Source organism: Empidonax traillii, unplaced genomic scaffold, assembly GCF_003031625.1.
Source record: "Empidonax traillii isolate 1590-97213 ecotype Southwest subspecies unplaced genomic scaffold, ASM303162v1 scaffold87:size1256882, whole genome shotgun sequence".
Classification (NCBI taxonomy): Eukaryota; Metazoa; Chordata; class Aves; order Passeriformes; family Tyrannidae; genus Empidonax; species Empidonax traillii.
Genome location: NW_020955280.1, coordinates 93,534 through 108,231, shown reverse-complemented (window position 1 = coordinate 108,231; position 14,698 = coordinate 93,534). Strand labels below are relative to the sequence as shown.

General features: G+C 61.0%; 2 protein-coding genes and 1 long non-coding RNA gene across 6 annotated transcripts; 1 reads left to right on the top strand and 2 right to left on the bottom strand.

Annotated features, from left to right (window-relative positions):
• Positions 1 to 1,764: 1,764 nt before the first annotated feature.
• SCN2B (sodium voltage-gated channel beta subunit 2) lies at positions 1,765 to 7,261 on the bottom strand. Of its 3 annotated transcripts, XM_027881325.1 has the most exons (5): positions 7,017 to 7,260; positions 5,420 to 6,491; positions 4,345 to 4,511; positions 4,000 to 4,210; positions 2,898 to 3,886 (listed from the first exon to the last, which is right to left on the bottom strand). In XM_027881325.1, exons 3-5 carry the CDS (start codon positions 4,492 to 4,494, stop codon positions 3,687 to 3,689), a joined length of 561 nt encoding a protein of 186 aa, XP_027737126.1. In that variant the 5' UTR covers positions 4,495 to 4,511; positions 5,420 to 6,491; positions 7,017 to 7,260; the 3' UTR covers positions 2,898 to 3,686. The 3 variants fall into 3 exon arrangements, with proteins under 3 accessions (XP_027737124.1, XP_027737126.1, XP_027737125.1); XM_027881323.1 differs by lacking the exon at positions 5,420 to 6,491 and having other exon boundaries at positions 1,765 to 3,886; positions 7,017 to 7,261; XM_027881324.1 differs by lacking the exon at positions 7,017 to 7,260 and having other exon boundaries at positions 5,420 to 6,560.
• Positions 6,761 to 13,065, top strand: LOC114056279. Its single transcript, XR_003570971.1, has 3 exons — positions 6,761 to 6,770; positions 12,386 to 12,389; positions 12,732 to 13,065. It is a non-coding gene; the product is annotated as an uncharacterized LOC114056279 (long non-coding RNA).
• Positions 8,856 to 14,555, bottom strand: JAML (junction adhesion molecule like). Of its 2 annotated transcripts, XM_027881320.1 has the most exons (9): positions 14,296 to 14,555; positions 14,092 to 14,147; positions 12,462 to 12,510; positions 11,057 to 11,214; positions 10,452 to 10,677; positions 10,208 to 10,337; positions 9,808 to 9,862; positions 9,534 to 9,629; positions 8,856 to 9,369 (listed from the first exon to the last, which is right to left on the bottom strand). In XM_027881320.1, the coding sequence occupies exons 2-9, from the start codon at positions 14,122 to 14,124 to the stop codon at positions 9,208 to 9,210; spliced, it is 909 nt and encodes a 302-aa protein (XP_027737121.1). In that variant the 5' UTR covers positions 14,125 to 14,147; positions 14,296 to 14,555; the 3' UTR covers positions 8,856 to 9,207. The 2 variants fall into 2 exon arrangements, with proteins under 2 accessions (XP_027737121.1, XP_027737122.1); XM_027881321.1 differs by lacking the exon at positions 14,092 to 14,147 and having other exon boundaries at positions 8,858 to 9,369.
• Between the last annotated feature and the right edge of the window lie 143 nt (positions 14,556 to 14,698).

Sequence of the window (14,698 nt, the reverse complement as noted above, 5' to 3'; positions counted from 1 at the left end):
CTCCTCGCCCCTGCCAGCAGAGCCGGCTGCCTCTGGAGGTGCACATGTCCCTCACCCCCTTCCACGGGCCCTTTAAACAAGCAGGGAAAGAGCAGCAGTGTCCCCGGCAGCCACTGCAGAGGCATCTGCAAGAATGGCTGAGGCAACACTCCTTCGTCCCAGGAGAAAGTTTCTTCTGACCCGACAAAGCCTGAGGCCGCCTCCCCTGAACTCTCCCCACTCTATCTCTTCAGGCTGCCCTTCACACCCCTCAGCACCCCGGAGCTCGCTGCCCCAGGCTGTCCCCTGCCCAGGTCCCCTTCTCCCAGCCCCAGGAGCAGGGCAGCATCCCAGGGACAGGGGCTCTGGGCTCCCCCCGAGGCTCCCCAGCAGTCCCCTATGACTCTGCACAGCACCGGGCAGAGTTCCCCATCACCTCCTGACCCTTCTCTTGCTCTTTAACACCTGTAATCCCACCTGGCCCAAGGAAATTTCAGTGGTCTGTAGAAGGGACTGTCCCTGGCTCTGGAGAAGCACAGGGTGGGGTTGCAGTCACTGCCTTTGGTCCCCTGTGGTGATGAGAACTCACCCTTGTGTCCCACGGGGTCTCCTCCGTGATCCCACCGTGCTCCCCTTCCCCAGGAGTTTCTTTTGCCAGCAACATTCCAAGAGGTGTCCTGAGAGCACCGAGCTGTGGGTCCCCCATCCCCTTTGCCTGTGGCTGACCCCCCAGAGCTGGGTGGGGTGACAACCCCCTGCTGTCCCCCAGAGAGCTGCTCCTCACTGCACAGAGAAGTTGCTCCCTGCTGCGGGCCAGGGATCAATTGGCTGCACCCCCCGGCACCAGCCCAGCACTGCAGGACTGTGTCAGCAGGACAGTGGAGGTGATTTGGGTGCCCTTCCTAAGGGAGGGAGAGGTGCTGTGGGCAGGTGGGAGTTTTCCGCAGTGCCGACCCCTCTGCCGGGCACAGGGAGAGGCGTTGAGGGCGCAGTGCCCGGGCAGGCAGGGACACTGGGAGAGTCCATCCTGCTGGCACTGCTGGCTGTCACCCTGCTGCTGGGGGCACTGGTGGGCTGGGGAGGGGGTAAGGCAGGGCAGGAAGGCAGCACTGGCCTGGGAAAGAGGTGGTGGCAGGTGTAAAGGGGCGACTGGCAGACCCTGCCTGTGGGTGGAATTGGGATGCGCCAGCGTTGAAGGGCAGCAGGGAGAGGCATGACAGAAGGTGGCTGTCAGAGCTCCCCTCCTGTCTCCACAGTGGGCAAATTGATGGATGTGCCTATTAAATGTGCCCCAGTTGTGCAGGAGCATCCACACAGTGTTGTTGGATTGCTGAGTGGGAGAGCAGCCCAGTTACGAGTGTCCATCACCCAGCACATGCCCCAGGCACTGCTGGAGCCTGCTGAGCCTTACCTGCCAAGCCCTGAGCAGCTGCCAATCCCAGCTCTCTGCAGAGCAGAGGTGGGGAAGCTGGCAGGGCACAGGTCCCTGTGGCACAGCTGGAGTCCCCACAGGGGGTGCTGAGCACCCCCGAAATCTCGGTGTGGGAAGGCTGGGGCACCACCGGCCACTCTCCCACCACCAGCACTGCCTCGCCTGCCCCAGCTCTGTGGCAGCTCCCAGGGATGGAGCTGTGGACACACAGGCTGCCTTGGGCTCCCTCAGCACCCAAAGCACCCCAGCAGGACCAGCTCCACACAGGAGCCTGCTCATCCCCACAGGCAGAGCAGATGAGGGACCCGCCCTGCCCCGCCAGGCAGCAGCACAAAAGTATCGAGTGCAAAGTCTGTGTTTTGTTGTTCTTTTGTTCGTTGGACTGTACAAAGAGCAATAAAAACATCCTACACTCGGCAGAGCACTTGGCAAGAGGAGCCCATGGGAAGGCGCAAACCCAAGGCCACACCACGACCCACAGCAGCCCCTCCTGTGTGTAGAGATATATATTTGTAGACTCTCTCTGCTGTGTACAGCTATGTACATACAGATGCATTGGCAAGTTGCAATCCAAAGGATATAGTGCACGAAAAAGATGAAAGGCAGATGCAAGACTGGTCGTGTGCAACGCTCAGAGGCCTCTGGCCGCCGAGCTGCGGGCTCAGTCCCGCGTGGAGCAGCAGGCTCCGAGCAGCGGGCGGTGCGGGAACACCGCTGGCACTGTGCGGGGAGCTGGGGGTGTGGGGTGTGCGGGACAGGCAGCTCAGCCCGGCCCTCCCCGGGACAGGGGGAGCCACGTGTGGGACACGGCACATTCCTGCTGCAGATGGGAAGGGGAGCGGCGCGGGAGCCCAGCGAGGTGGAGCGGGATGGGGAGGGCACGTGGGGCGGGAAGCGATGGGGCAGAGCAGGGAGCACGTGGCTGTCGCTTCACCCCCGGGGCCTGACAGCACTGCCTGTGGCACTGCCGGGATGGCACCCACCCGGGGACACAGTAAAGATCTCCCTTCTCCCCTGGCAGTGCTGCTCGTGGGTGACAGGACCCCCGGGCAGTGTCCCCTGTGGCTCCGTGCGCTGCTCTTCTTCTGCCCCACGTCCCGCCTGCCACGGGAGAAGGAAAGCCCAGGTGTGGTGCTGCAGGGGACACTGCCCTGGGTCACCTCCCTGCCTGACCCTGGCGTGATCCAGCCCCCACAGCTCACCTGCCAGGTGAGGCAGGTGGCACTGGGCACGCTGGCAGTGCATTGCCATGGCAGTTATGGGTTGTGCAGTGCTCTGCAGGGAGGCTGGAGGAGGCAGTCTCAGCATGGCAGGGCTGCTCGAGGGTGACAGAGATGTCCTAACTCCAGGCCTGCTGTTGTGCCTTCCCAGCAAGCGCCCAAAATCTCCTCTTCCTCCCAGCAGCTCTTAAACCTGAGCAGCCTCACCCTGCCACTCCCCACCACCTCAGTTTGACACGTCAACCGAACATTTTCCATTACAATTACCCTCCCTGAGACCGCAAAAAAGTCAGCCCAGTGCCTTTGGCTGAGATGCTCAGACTCAAAAATAGCCCAGGAAGCAGAAGGGTACATCCCTGACAGACCAGGAGCCATTAGTGGTTCCCAAACACAGCAAAGCTCTGAAACACCACCTGGGCTCACGGTCATTACCCGGCCCTCGGCTTCCGAGCAGCCTGGGACAGTCCCTGAGGAGCACGAGCTTTCTGTCTCAGCACCCTCAGCACTGGCACACAGGACTTGCAAGGAGAAGACTGGCAGCTACCCAGGATCCCTGGGGATGGGAACACCAGTGCCTGTGCCCCAGGCACAGCAGGAACACCTCGGGGATGAGCCATGGCCCTGAGGGCAGAGGGCTACTGGCCCCTGCTCATGTTTTCTACTGGGACAGAGCGCAGACAACTGGGCACGGGGCTGCCCAGACCCTTCTGCCCCTCCTGGCACCCCCTGCTCTGTGTGTGGGGACCACACTGGTCCCCCCTCTCCCACACCAGCTTGTCCCCAGCACCTCCTCACAACTCTGGCACTCAGCAAGGGACAGGCTGGCCCCAGCTCAGCCTCAGGGCAGCCTTGATGAGCTTCAGCCCTCCTCCCTAGCCCTGCCCACCGGGGCCAGGCTCCAGGGACCTTCTTCTCTCCTTGCCCTGCTCCAGGCTGGGTTGGGTGTTTGGATGGAAGGAGGGATGCTCTGGGGAGACAGAAATCCTTGCTCTGGGAAGCACATCGAGAGGGTCACGCTGTACAGGGGTGAGGAGGGAGGGGCGGGCAGGGGGGCACTACTTGGTGCCCTCATCCGGGTTGCCTTCCCCGTCTGTCTTCCCTTCCTCCTCCGTCTTCTGGTCGTCCGTGTTCAGCCTCTGCTGCTTTTTCCGGCGCACGCATTTCACCACCATCAGCACCAGGATCACCACGGCCAGGAAGCCGCCCACGGAGGCACCCACGATGACAGCCACCGTCGAGTCGTGCTTCGGGGGCTCTGGGGACACAGGGCACGGGCTCAGGGCACAGAGCCAGCCCCTGGGAGCAACTGGGAGCGGGCAGGGCCAGGGAGCAAACCCTGCATGAGGCACCAGCAGAGGGGACACTGACCTTTGGTGAGCACCTTCAGGCTGATGCTGGCGTAGCCCCGGTGCCGGTCCGGGGGGTTCAGGACGTAGCAGTTGTAGATGCCCTCGTCCTCCAGCTGCACGTTTTTGAGGGTGAAGGACACGTCGTACTTGGCGGGGTTCCCCGTGAACTCCACCCGGTTCCCGAAGCGGTCCAGCTGCTTGTTCATGATCTTCATGCGGAACTGCAGGAACTGGGCGGCCCAGCGGGAGAGGAGGTGAGACAGCGCTTGGCACCCCATGGGCACCCCCCTCCCTGCACCTGCCAGGGACCCCAAGGGACACACATGACCACTGGGAGCTGATCCCCAGCCCCGGTGAGACTCACCAGCTCCTCCGAGCAGTTGCTGCACTCCTGGTACGTCCAGTTGAGGGAAAACTGCTTGTTCTCCACCTTGTAGCAGGAGTTGAAGGTGCAGGAGAGCTTCACGGAGGTGCCGTTCAAGGCACTGATGATGGGGGGGGCCATCACCTCCATGCCCAGTCCTGGGGGTGCTGCCGGATGCAGAGGAGTTAGGAAGGGGGCACATCCTGCAGCCACCTGCCTGCACAGAGCTCGCCCCGGGGCCTGGCATCACCTTCCAGGCACATCCACGCACACTGCAGCCAGCCAGGAGTGGGATTTCCTTACACAGCAGTGACAGACAACAAGGAGAGCAGCCCCAGGCCTGGCACAGTCCCTTGGTTGGACAGGAAGAGCCGATGACCCCCCAGTGCCGTGCCCGGTGCTGACTCGTGCTGGCTCGCGGCCAGCCCTGCTCCCTGCCGGTTCCCGAGGCTTTCCTGCTGCAGGATCCACAGCGCCGTGCAGGGCTGGATGCAGCGTCAGCACACGGGGCCCGGCGCCACATCCGCCCTCAAATTTATGGCTGCGCTCATCAGATTCCATTCCCAGCAGGGCACGGCACGGCAGCGAGGGCTGGGATCTGCCAGGGCTGGCCCCAGGGGCTGCAGGGGGAATGCAGATGCTCCCCTCTCCCAGCAGTGCCCACGCAAGGGTTCTCCAGCTGAGAATGACCAGAGCGAGATCTGGGTCGCTCCTGGGAGAACGAGGCCAGTCCCAGCCTCGCTGTGGCAGAGAAACAGGGGCTGTACCTGGTGCAGCTCTCAGGGCAGGACTCAGCTGGGACATGGGCAGGGACAGGGTGTCTGTGACCTGCTCCCTGCTCAACTCCATCCCTGCAGCTCCCCTGGGCTGCTGCCTGCCCCAGACCCAGCACCTGCATCCTGGAAAGGGTTCAGGCTCCTGTGCAGCCAGCTGGCTGCAAACACCGAGGCTGAGCCCTGGGGCACACAGGGACAGAGAGCCCTGGGAGGGAGGGGACGATAAAGGGGGCCTGTGGCATCCCACAGGGCAGGGACAGTGACACTGCCACCAGCAGGTGCTTTTTGGATCACCTCACCTCTCCCCTCGGGCTGCTGCTCTTTGCTCTCAAACCTTCTTCCCGAGGTGCTCCCGAGTCCAGCCCTGCGGCCAAGCTGGAGGCTTGTCCAGGCTGCTCCGCTGGCCACTCCGCTCCGTCTGCAAGCAGGGCAGGAAAGGGGCCAGGCCCTGCAGCCAGGGAAATCTGCCTTTCCCAAGCCGCAGGTACGGCTGTTCCGAGCCACAGCTCTCGCTGCACGGGGTGAACCTGCAGCACCCTGAAGCTCTCTGGGGGCAAGGGGGGTGCCCTCAGGTATGGCCAAGCCCTGGAGACGGCTCCTTGCTGTGCTGGCAGCCAAGGCGAGCGCCCTCCATCCAACCCCAGCACAGTGGGGGTTCCAACGGGGCTCAGGGAGACAGGGATGGGCACAGCTGGCACATGGGGTCGAGCCCCAGTGCTCAAGGAAGGAAGAAGTGTCCTGAGCCAGTGTCACAGCCCTGCTGCCCCTTCACAGCTTTAGATGCTTCCAAGAAAACCTTGCAGGAGCGGGAGAAAAGAGCCAGGAGCTGGTCTGTCCCAGCAGGCCTGGTTGGGGTGGGGGTCCCTGCATGGAGTCATTGGCTGAGCACCACTCACACAACGCCCTGTGTGCCTGCAATCAGGTGACCTGGCTTTGTTCTGTGCCCTCAGGGTGCCCCCAGGGCTCTACAGAGGGGTGAGATCCCACCAGGAGCAATCCTATCGCCCCAGCCGGGGACACCATGGCCTGGCAGGACTGCACCGCAGCCAGAGGGTCCTCACGGGCAGCCAGCACACGGTGGGCACGTGCCCTGGGAGCACCCACATGTGTGGGTCCAAACTCTGCCACGGGCCAGCACTGGGGAACAGCAGAAGTGGGGGAAGAAGCCCCTAAAGGCCCCGGGACCGACCGTCCAGGCTGCGTCCTTCGGCACCGCGCAGGATCCCAAACGCTCCGTCACGCTGCGCCCAGGGAGGTAAAATTACAGCAGCCTCTAAAGCAGACCTCACTAGGTTTTGTATCCTCCTTTCCCAGGCTCTTTCCTCAGGGATGAGGCAGCCCATCAGGAGCTCCAGGACAGCGCGAGCAGCACTTCAAAGAAGCGATGCGTTCCTGTTCGCGATCGATACCGACCCCAAAGCTGCTGACACACGCTGCTGGCTGCGGGGCAGGACGCAGGGCACACATCCCCCCCCCGGCCCATGCAGCACTGCCAGCCCACTGCCCGCTCCCCCAGCCGCCAGCCACCACCCCAAGGACAGCCACGAGCCACCCCAGCCCACCCACCACCCCCCCAGCGAGGCACAGCCCCTCTCCCCACGCAGCCTGCCCCTGTGCCCAGCATGCAAACAGCCTCGTCCAGCGAGCGGGGTGCACGGCTGGCTTCAGGAGAAAATGCAGTCACAGCATAACCCCCAACCCTGCCCAAAAAGCAGGTCACCCTGGCTGGTGGCTCTCCGCAGGGTGCATGCCGGACCACCTCCGTGCCCATCCCTGCGGCACAGCGCCGGCTCACCGCGCCGGCACGGGCTGGGGTGCGGGGAGGGGGGCTCCTGGCCAGGTAGGGGGGTGCCTCCCCACCTGGCTGCATGCAAGGGCATCCAGTCAGACACTTACCCAGCGAGAGCAGCAAGGTGAGGCCAGTGAGGAACAAGGTGGGCTGCGGGAGCCAGGCTTCCGGGCTCATTTTTGGAGGATTTTTTGTGTGTGGAGAGGACGTGGTGTTGGCGTGGGTTTTGGAGGTGGTGGTGGAGGGGTTTTTTTCGAACGCCCGGGTTATTTGCAGGTGACATATAACATTAGAGCCGCTTTATTTCCACAGCCCAATATGGCTGGAGCGGAGCTGGGGCGAAAAAAAGCAGTAAATGCTGTGGTTGGTGGATTGCAGCCGGCGGAGTGGGAGGGCGGAAAAATTTTCCCCTGAACTGCAGGCGACAGCTCCTGGCAACTCCAGCTCCGTGCTCTCCTCGTGGGCTGTGTCACAGGGTGGGTTCCCCTGGCTCCTGCAGCCCCCCTGGTTTCAGTGGGGCCGTGCAGACGTGCCCTCTTAGCTCTGCTGGAGGCTGGTGACCAGCCCCCGCTCACACCATCCTCAGCAGCTGTTCCCGTTCAGCTGGGCCCAGGAACATTGGAAATGCCCTCCTGGAGCCACAGAGAGGGGCTGATCCAGGCTGGGAAGAGCAGAGGGTCCCAAGGAGACAGACTGCACAGCAGCCTGGTCAGCGTGCCCAGGAGGAGGCACTGCCACGGGCAGGTGACCTGCAGCAGGTAAAAGCTCTCCTGCTCACCCACCTTCTCCCAGGCCACTGCAAGAGCAGCTCCCTCTCTTCCCAGGGGTGCCAAGCTCTGCCACCCCCCCAGCAGCACGCTCTCCCCATGCAACACCCCTCCTCACCCAGCCCTTGGGACAAGGAAGCTCTGCCCAGCAGTACCAGAGCTACAGAAAGTCTTTGATCCCATTAGTACCCTCAGACAGGGACCCTCTTGGGGCCCTGGACTCCAAGCCTGGCCTCAGGCTGCTCAGGTGGGTGCAGGAAGGGGATGACATGGCCTCAGCCCCCCAGTTCTCGTGCCCTGGGACATGGGGAGGTGGGGTTTGCTGAGACAGCATCAGTGGGCAGAAAGGCAAGGGATGCCCTGGAGCCTGGATGCTGGCACATCTTGCTTCCTACACACCTGGGGAGGAAGGGATGGGGCAACAGGGAGGCAGGAGGGACACAGAGGGGCTCTGCTACCTGACCGGCTTCAGGAGGGGAAACAGGACAGCTGGGAGAGAAGGCATCATAAGGCATCATGTCAGGACTAACACAGCAACCCTGCTCAGCAAACACCCTCCCTGCACACACAGCAGCTCCCCTGCACACCAGGCACGCAGAGCCCACTCTGCTCTGCCACAGCAGCTCCCACAACGGCAGCAGAGGTCGTATGAGACCCTCCAACACCCCAAAAGCAGCTGGGGCTGCCGGCTCCTGCTGTGATCCCATCCCTCTGCTTCCCTCCAGGAAAAGAGAGCAGGGTGTCAACGTGAACCAAGGAGGCAGCAGCAGCGCTGCAGTCTCAGCAGTGGTGGGAGGTGGAGGGTCCCCGGCGCTCCCTCCGCACCTGGAGGTGTCAAACATCTATATATAGAGCAGGAGCAGAGCCAGCACCCTCTCAGATGCTGCCCTGGAGGCCTGGGAGGGTGTGCTGGGCTCCCCCCGGCCAGGGCTGCCTGTCCTGGGTACAGGGGGGGTGCTCACCCACGGCCAGGGGCTGGGGCAGGGAGACATGTGAGCAGACACACTGCCTGTGGGGTCTGTCCTGCTCCCCTCCACCCCTGTCCTGCTGCAAAGGGACCCCCTCTGTGCCCATTTGGCTTTACTGATCCCCAGGCCAGCCGGGCAGGCGCCCTGGGCGAGGTTGCAGGCGAGTGCAGGGGCTCCTGGGCCAGGCAGCTTTTGGCACACCTGGACATCACATGCTTCAGCAAGAGGTAAAACGAAGACAGGAACAGGGAAGAGTCCCTGAGTTTTATTATCTTCAGAATAATACCATAATGGTCCCTGCTGTATTCCCCCCCTTGGAGATCCTTGTCTCGGGACCAGGCTCAAAGCTAGAGCGTGGAGGCTGTGCCCTCTGTGCCCCTCTCCAGACACCAGGAGGCAAGAGGGGCAGGTCTCCCCTGGTCCCCTGCAGACAGCTGGGGTGGGCCATGCCCCAGCAGTGCCCTGGCACGGAGTGCACAGTGAAGTGTCACCAGTTCTGGCCACCCAAAGGGACAAAGACGTCTTGGACACACCTGGCTAAGGGGCTTCATCCCCCAGCACGGCTATTTCTCCTGCTCTGGAGCCCAGGGAAGTGGCTCCTCTGGTCTGCTGTGGGGCTCCTGGCTCTGTCCATCACCTTGTCTCCCCTCTCCCATCCATTCTGCCGGGATCATCCTCTTGGACAGCTCCACGTAGACGCCGTTCTCCCGGCAGTGGGAGGGGTGCTGCAGGAGCAAGGGACAGGGTGTGAGTGTCACCACAGGTACCAGGGTCTGTGTGGAGGGGCTAGGGGATGCTGCTGCCTGGCACAGGGAGTGAGGGGTCAGGCCTGGACGCCACGACCCTGGTGAGGGGGCAGTGATGTGGGGGATCAGGGCAGCTGCCTCACCATGGTTATGTAGGTGTCCTCAGCTCTCCTCTTCTTCTTGGCATCCTGTTCAGCCTTGGGTATCTCAGCTCCAGGGATGGAGCAGTAAAGCGCCTCCTGCAAGGGGGAGATGGGGATGTTTGGAACTGGGCGGTCCCCAAACACACAAGGGCTGCCTGACCCCACTCACAGGGCAGGCACCAAGAGCCATGGCTGTGTCTGGGCAGGGTGGGATCCCCTCCCTCGGCCTCCCCACCCACCCGACCTCAGTGACCCCTCCAGCCTCAGCTCTCACCTCTGCTTTGCTCTTGCTGTTTCCAACCCTCTCCAGGGCCGTGTTGCCTGCAAACCTTGTGGGAAGGCAACAGCAGTGTCATCATCTCCAGTCAGGAGCACTGCCCGCCCCTCCTGCCCCTCCCTCCCTCTCCTGGGACTCTGGAATCTCTTTGCATGTGCCTCAGCCAGGCCATCCTTGCTGCTGGCCCAGCCCAGAGGGCGTGGGAGCCATGGGGGGGACCGGCCAGGGCAGGGTGACACTAGATGGCAGCAGGAGGCTGCACCCCACACCGGGGGATTGAACCCTCACACCTGGGAACCTGCCCGGCATGGGGCAGCTCAGGGAGATGCTTGGCTGGGGACACCAGCACAGGGAGGTGCTTTGCTCAGCCCCATGACCCCAGAGCCGGCGTTGGTACCTCTTCCTCACGCAGAGTCCGGCCAGGAACGCCACCACCACGGCCACGCAGCCACAGCCCGCCACCGCCGGCCAAAACCCGGAGTCTCTCAGGGGCGCAGCCTCCGGGGCAGCCGCTGCTCCTCCTCCCTCTGGGGAGACACCAGGGCAGGGATGGCACCAGGGCAGGTCTGAGAGCCTCCAGGGCCTCTGCAGCCCCTCAGCACGAGGGGACGAGAGGAGCAGTGGCAGGGCACAGCACACACCTCTCCGCACCGGGGGGCTGACGTGCAGCACCGTGCTGTTCTTGAAGACGCTGCTGTTCCAGCGCAGCCGGATCTCGCACTCGTAGGTGCCGCTGTCGTTCACGTGCAGGTCCCGCAGCCGCACGGAGCCGTCCCAGCGGGAGAGGTTCCCTTCCCACCGCACCCGGTTCTTGAAGCGGCCCACAGGGACCTCGCGGCTGCTGTAGTAATAAAACACCATCTCCTCCTGCCGGGGCACAGACAGTCAGGTCAAGGGAGCCCAGTGGAAGGGCACTGCCCCGTGAGCCTTCCCTCCTCAAGAGCCCTCAGGTCTCTGCTCTCTCCCTCTCCCCACGGACTCTGAGAGAGCCCGGCTCACTCCCGCTCTCCTGGAAAGCCCCAGGATGCAGCACCCACTGCGGTGATTCCCCTGCAGCCACGGGGAGTGCTGGAGCTGTCCCACCAGCACACGGGTAACCTTCCTCCCCTCGTGGAACCTTCCCCCTGTCGTGGCCTGGGCCAGGCAGACGGGCTTCCCCACATCCTCCCCACAGCTGCCTCACTCACCCTCCCCTGCCACAGCCCCCGTGTCCCGCTCCACCACCCACCCCCCGACCCCGACCCACCTGTGTGCCGGCCCCTGCCTTGCGTATCCAATCCACCTTGGTCATGGTCCAGTCCTTGTTCTCCAGGTCTAGGAAGCGGCACTGCAGCAACACAGAGCCCCCAGCGCTAGCTCGGAGCTGCGGCTCTGTGACCACCCAGCCAGACCCTCCGCATCGCTCTGCCGGGGACAAGGACAGCAGGATGAGCCCGGGGAGCACGGCCAGGGGCAGCCTGCCTGTCCCCATCGGTATTTCCTCCGCAGGTGAGCCTGGGGCTCGCGGCACTGACCAGTCCAGAGGCAAAGCCTCTCCCTGAGCCCTGCTCTTGGCGTGCCTGGGATGCGGGGCAGCACATCCTCCCGCCGCCAGAGCAGGGGCTGCCGCGCTCGCTGGACAAGCCGCGCACAAGGCACGTCGGGAGGCACAACCCCAGCCCTCCAGCGCCCTGGAGCCAGAGCCTGCAGCTCCTGCAGGGCTGTCCCTCTGAGTCACGGGCCGGGAGAACCTGTGCCGCCCTCATCTGTGCTAGGCCAGGGGCAATTGGAGCGCTTCACACGGATTTCAGTTCCTCCTTCACAACCTGCCCATTTGGCTTCCTTCCCCTTTGCTCACAGGCTCCAGACCTGCGCTTGTACTTGTCTGGCCACGTAACTACAGTTTGGGGTTTCTAGAGAAGCTGGACAGTGGGAAAAAAAAACCAAAAGAGAGGAAGATCAAAGAGCACAGAGCTGACACAACCAGTGGCTGCCGGCACGCCAGGCTGCAGATGGCACAGCAGGAAGGGCAGGAAAGGTCTCTTCCAAACTAAACGATTCCGTGAAAAAAGTGGGCCAGAAAACGACTCTGGAGCTCGTTGAGAGACACCCTGTGTGCTCCAGAGCCTGCACTGGCACTAAAAGAAGAGGCTGAGGCTCTGGCAGTTGTCTCTTGAGAACTAGAGGAGCTGATTCAGCTTGGAGCTGCTCTGACAGGCAGGCTTGTCCTCGTGTCTGAGCCACTCTGCTCAGCCTGTCCACAAGCCACAGAGGGCTGGGCTCTGGCCAAGCACCAAGTGCTTGTTTGATGTCCTGTAAATAATAAATGCACAGTGCTTCCCAAACAGGTTCTTTTGGTCTTGACCAGCTGCAGAGCCGTAATGACAAATACTTGCCAGCAGAGAAGACCAAGGGCTGAGCTGCCTCAAGCAAAGCCAAAATCAATACCTTGGAAACCTTTCCCTGTATTTAGACTTGTTCTACTTCTTTCAAAGCCTTGGAGCCTGGCTAGGTACAGGACACATCCAGGGATGCCATTGCATTTCAAAGCCTATATAAATGTGAGGTCTGCAGGAAGGGAAGATGCAGCGCCCAGAGGAGTCCCCGATACCCAGGTCTTAAAGCAAAAGCAGAGGGGAAAGAAGGAAAGGTAAATAAAACATATAGCTTACCCAGCCATGCCAGCACCAGAGTCAGGCTCAGCAACACCTTCATCTTATTCTGAAAAGAGCAGCAGAGGTGACACAGGCATCAGTCTCCCCTGGGGCAGGACACCAACAACTTGCCACCAGCTGAAGGTTAGAGAAAGGCTCTGCTGCCTGATGTGCAGCCTCTCAGGTTGGGAGCCTGAAAGTCAGCCAAGCACACATGGCAGATACCAGGTCTCTGGTTTATGAGATTGCTCTGAGCCCTGGACAGGAAGAGCAAGTGTGGGGGAAAAGAAAGGGCTCAGCCTCAACCCCTTTGTTTTCCCCCGAAGTCATGAATCTTTCCGGTGGTTTGGGGGTCGAGCCTCTGACATCTGAGCCGAGATGTTCACAGGTGTTAACTCTGCTCCCAGAGCAGTGGGATGTTTTGAGTACTACAGAATCAGACAAGTTTGGCTCTAAAAACACAGACCCCCCTCCTCTCCAGGACTAACCCCCCTGCCCCAGGGTGCTGCACATGGAGAGAGGTTCTGCTGGAGCCCCTCATGCTCTGTTCAGACAGTGCCATGTTTGGTCACTGGGTTCAGCTTGACCTGCTGCACATCTCTCAAAATAAAGCTGACATTTCCTTTCTACACCTCGTGGATATATCCTGCAGCCCAAGGAAGGACTGGCTGTCATTGTCAGGAATATGCCAACTGGTGTTAAAAGGAAGGCAAAGTCACTGTGTCCCTGCCCCATGATTCCCAGATATGCCCATCCAAAAAATGCTAAACACATTTAAGGGCACCAAGTTACTGAGGGAAGCTCTCCTGCCTGGAGAACCTGCACGTGGCAGTTGGATTTGAGGTTGCCATTACCAGCACGTGTTTTCCAGCACAGGCATTTTCACTGCAGAAACAGAAAGACAAGAGATGAATCATCTCTGACATCTTGGTGGCTTCATGGTGCAAGTGAGAGGATCTTTAGACCAGCCTCATGCAAGGATTACAGGCCCAGAATGAGGTACTGAGTACCCAGGGGTCTGTTCCAGGCTGAGAAAGTCACTACAGCTTTGCAGTCAGAGATGTAAAACCCTCTGCCCTTGATCACCCTCAAAAATCCTGCAAAGTGGCTTCACACCTTCTGGAATTATCTCAAACCTGCCTTTCAAAGCACAGAGCCCCCCCCCGGGGGTCGGGTTTGCTGTGGTTTGGCTGTGCTGTTTGCAGCTCTGCCGTGACACAGTTTGCTGCACACACGACCTACAAACACAGCACCGCTCCTGCTCAGCTCCAGAGCTCAGCTGGGGCAGCACAGCTCCCTGCAGGAGGCCACAGCATCCTACCTTCCAGAGACACCGCCAAAAACTCACGCAGAGCTGCACCCTCCCAGGACCACCCCCAGGCAGCACCCAGGAGAACAGCCAGCTTAAAAACCAGTCCTCAGCATCCTGAAACCTGGGATTTCCACACTCAGAACCTCTCAAGTTCCCTGCAGATGAGCTACCGAGGCTCTGGAACGTACTTGCCATCAAGTCCTTCCAGGATTTATTACCCTGTTTCTGAGAATAAACTGCCCTGCCTGGGAACACGTCTTTGCAGGGTCTCCCCCCCGTGACACGCACCACTCTGTGGGTGTTGTGATGCACCAGCTGGAGACAGCACCCACTCACCCTGCTGTTATGTATTTTGTGGTGCTGACACATCCAAATCACCTTTACCAAACAGACTGGGGGGAAAAAAAAAAGACATAGATACCATACAGCCTTCACGTTTCCCTGTTTTTTCACGTGGCATCTGAATCTCCAGCACTTCTGACTCCCTGGCTCTCTTTTCAAGAAAAAAAAAAGGAAATTATTATGGCAAAAAAAACTCACCCAGTGTGGCCTGGGGCAGTCAAGTTGTCTTGCATGAAGGGTTCTTCAGTGGCAAATTTGGAGCATCTGAAGTGGTTGTCAGTAATTCAGACTATCTGAACCAGTTGCTAAATCGTCCTGACGTCGCATGTGCAAGATATTTCTCCTGCCAGACTTTGTTCCTTCTCTCAGGTCCAGCTCGGTGACCACTTTCACAAGCAAGAGGAAGTAGATTGACAAATCAGAATGTGGAAGGGCTGCAACAGAGAGGTCACAGCACCAGAAGGAGCATCCTGTCGAGAGGAGATGATGGGGATGCAGCAGCTTCAGGAAAAGACACCTCACAGGTACAAACTGTGGCTCAGTCCCAGTCCTTCCATCACGGCACAGCAACCTGACCAGTCACTGTGTGGGAAGGCAAGGA

What these genes read in the sequence shown, in the direction of transcription:
- JAML (XM_027881320.1), bottom strand. Translation starts at nt 14,124, where the DNA reads ATGTGTCAGCACCACAAAATACATAACAGCAGG. An exon ending in GGACTCTGCGTGAGGAAGAG is followed by an intron (nt 9,863 to 10,207) that starts GTACCAACGCCG and finishes CCTTCCCACAAG; the next exon opens with GTTTGCAGGCAACACGGCCC. An exon ending in AGGACACCTACATAACCATG is followed by an intron (nt 9,370 to 9,533) that starts GTGAGGCAGCTG and finishes TTGCTCCTGCAG; the next exon opens with CACCCCTCCCACTGCCGGGA.
- SCN2B (XM_027881323.1), bottom strand. Translation starts at nt 7,086, where the DNA reads ATGAGCCCGGAAGCCTGGCTCCCGCAGCCCACCTTGTTCCTCACTGGC. An exon ending in CACCTTGCTGCTCTCGCTGG is followed by an intron (nt 4,512 to 7,016) that starts GTAAGTGTCTGA and finishes TGCATCCGGCAG; the next exon opens with CACCCCCAGGACTGGGCATG. An exon ending in GCAACTGCTCGGAGGAGCTG is followed by an intron (nt 4,211 to 4,344) that starts GTGAGTCTCACC and finishes TGGGCCGCCCAG; the next exon opens with TTCCTGCAGTTCCGCATGAA.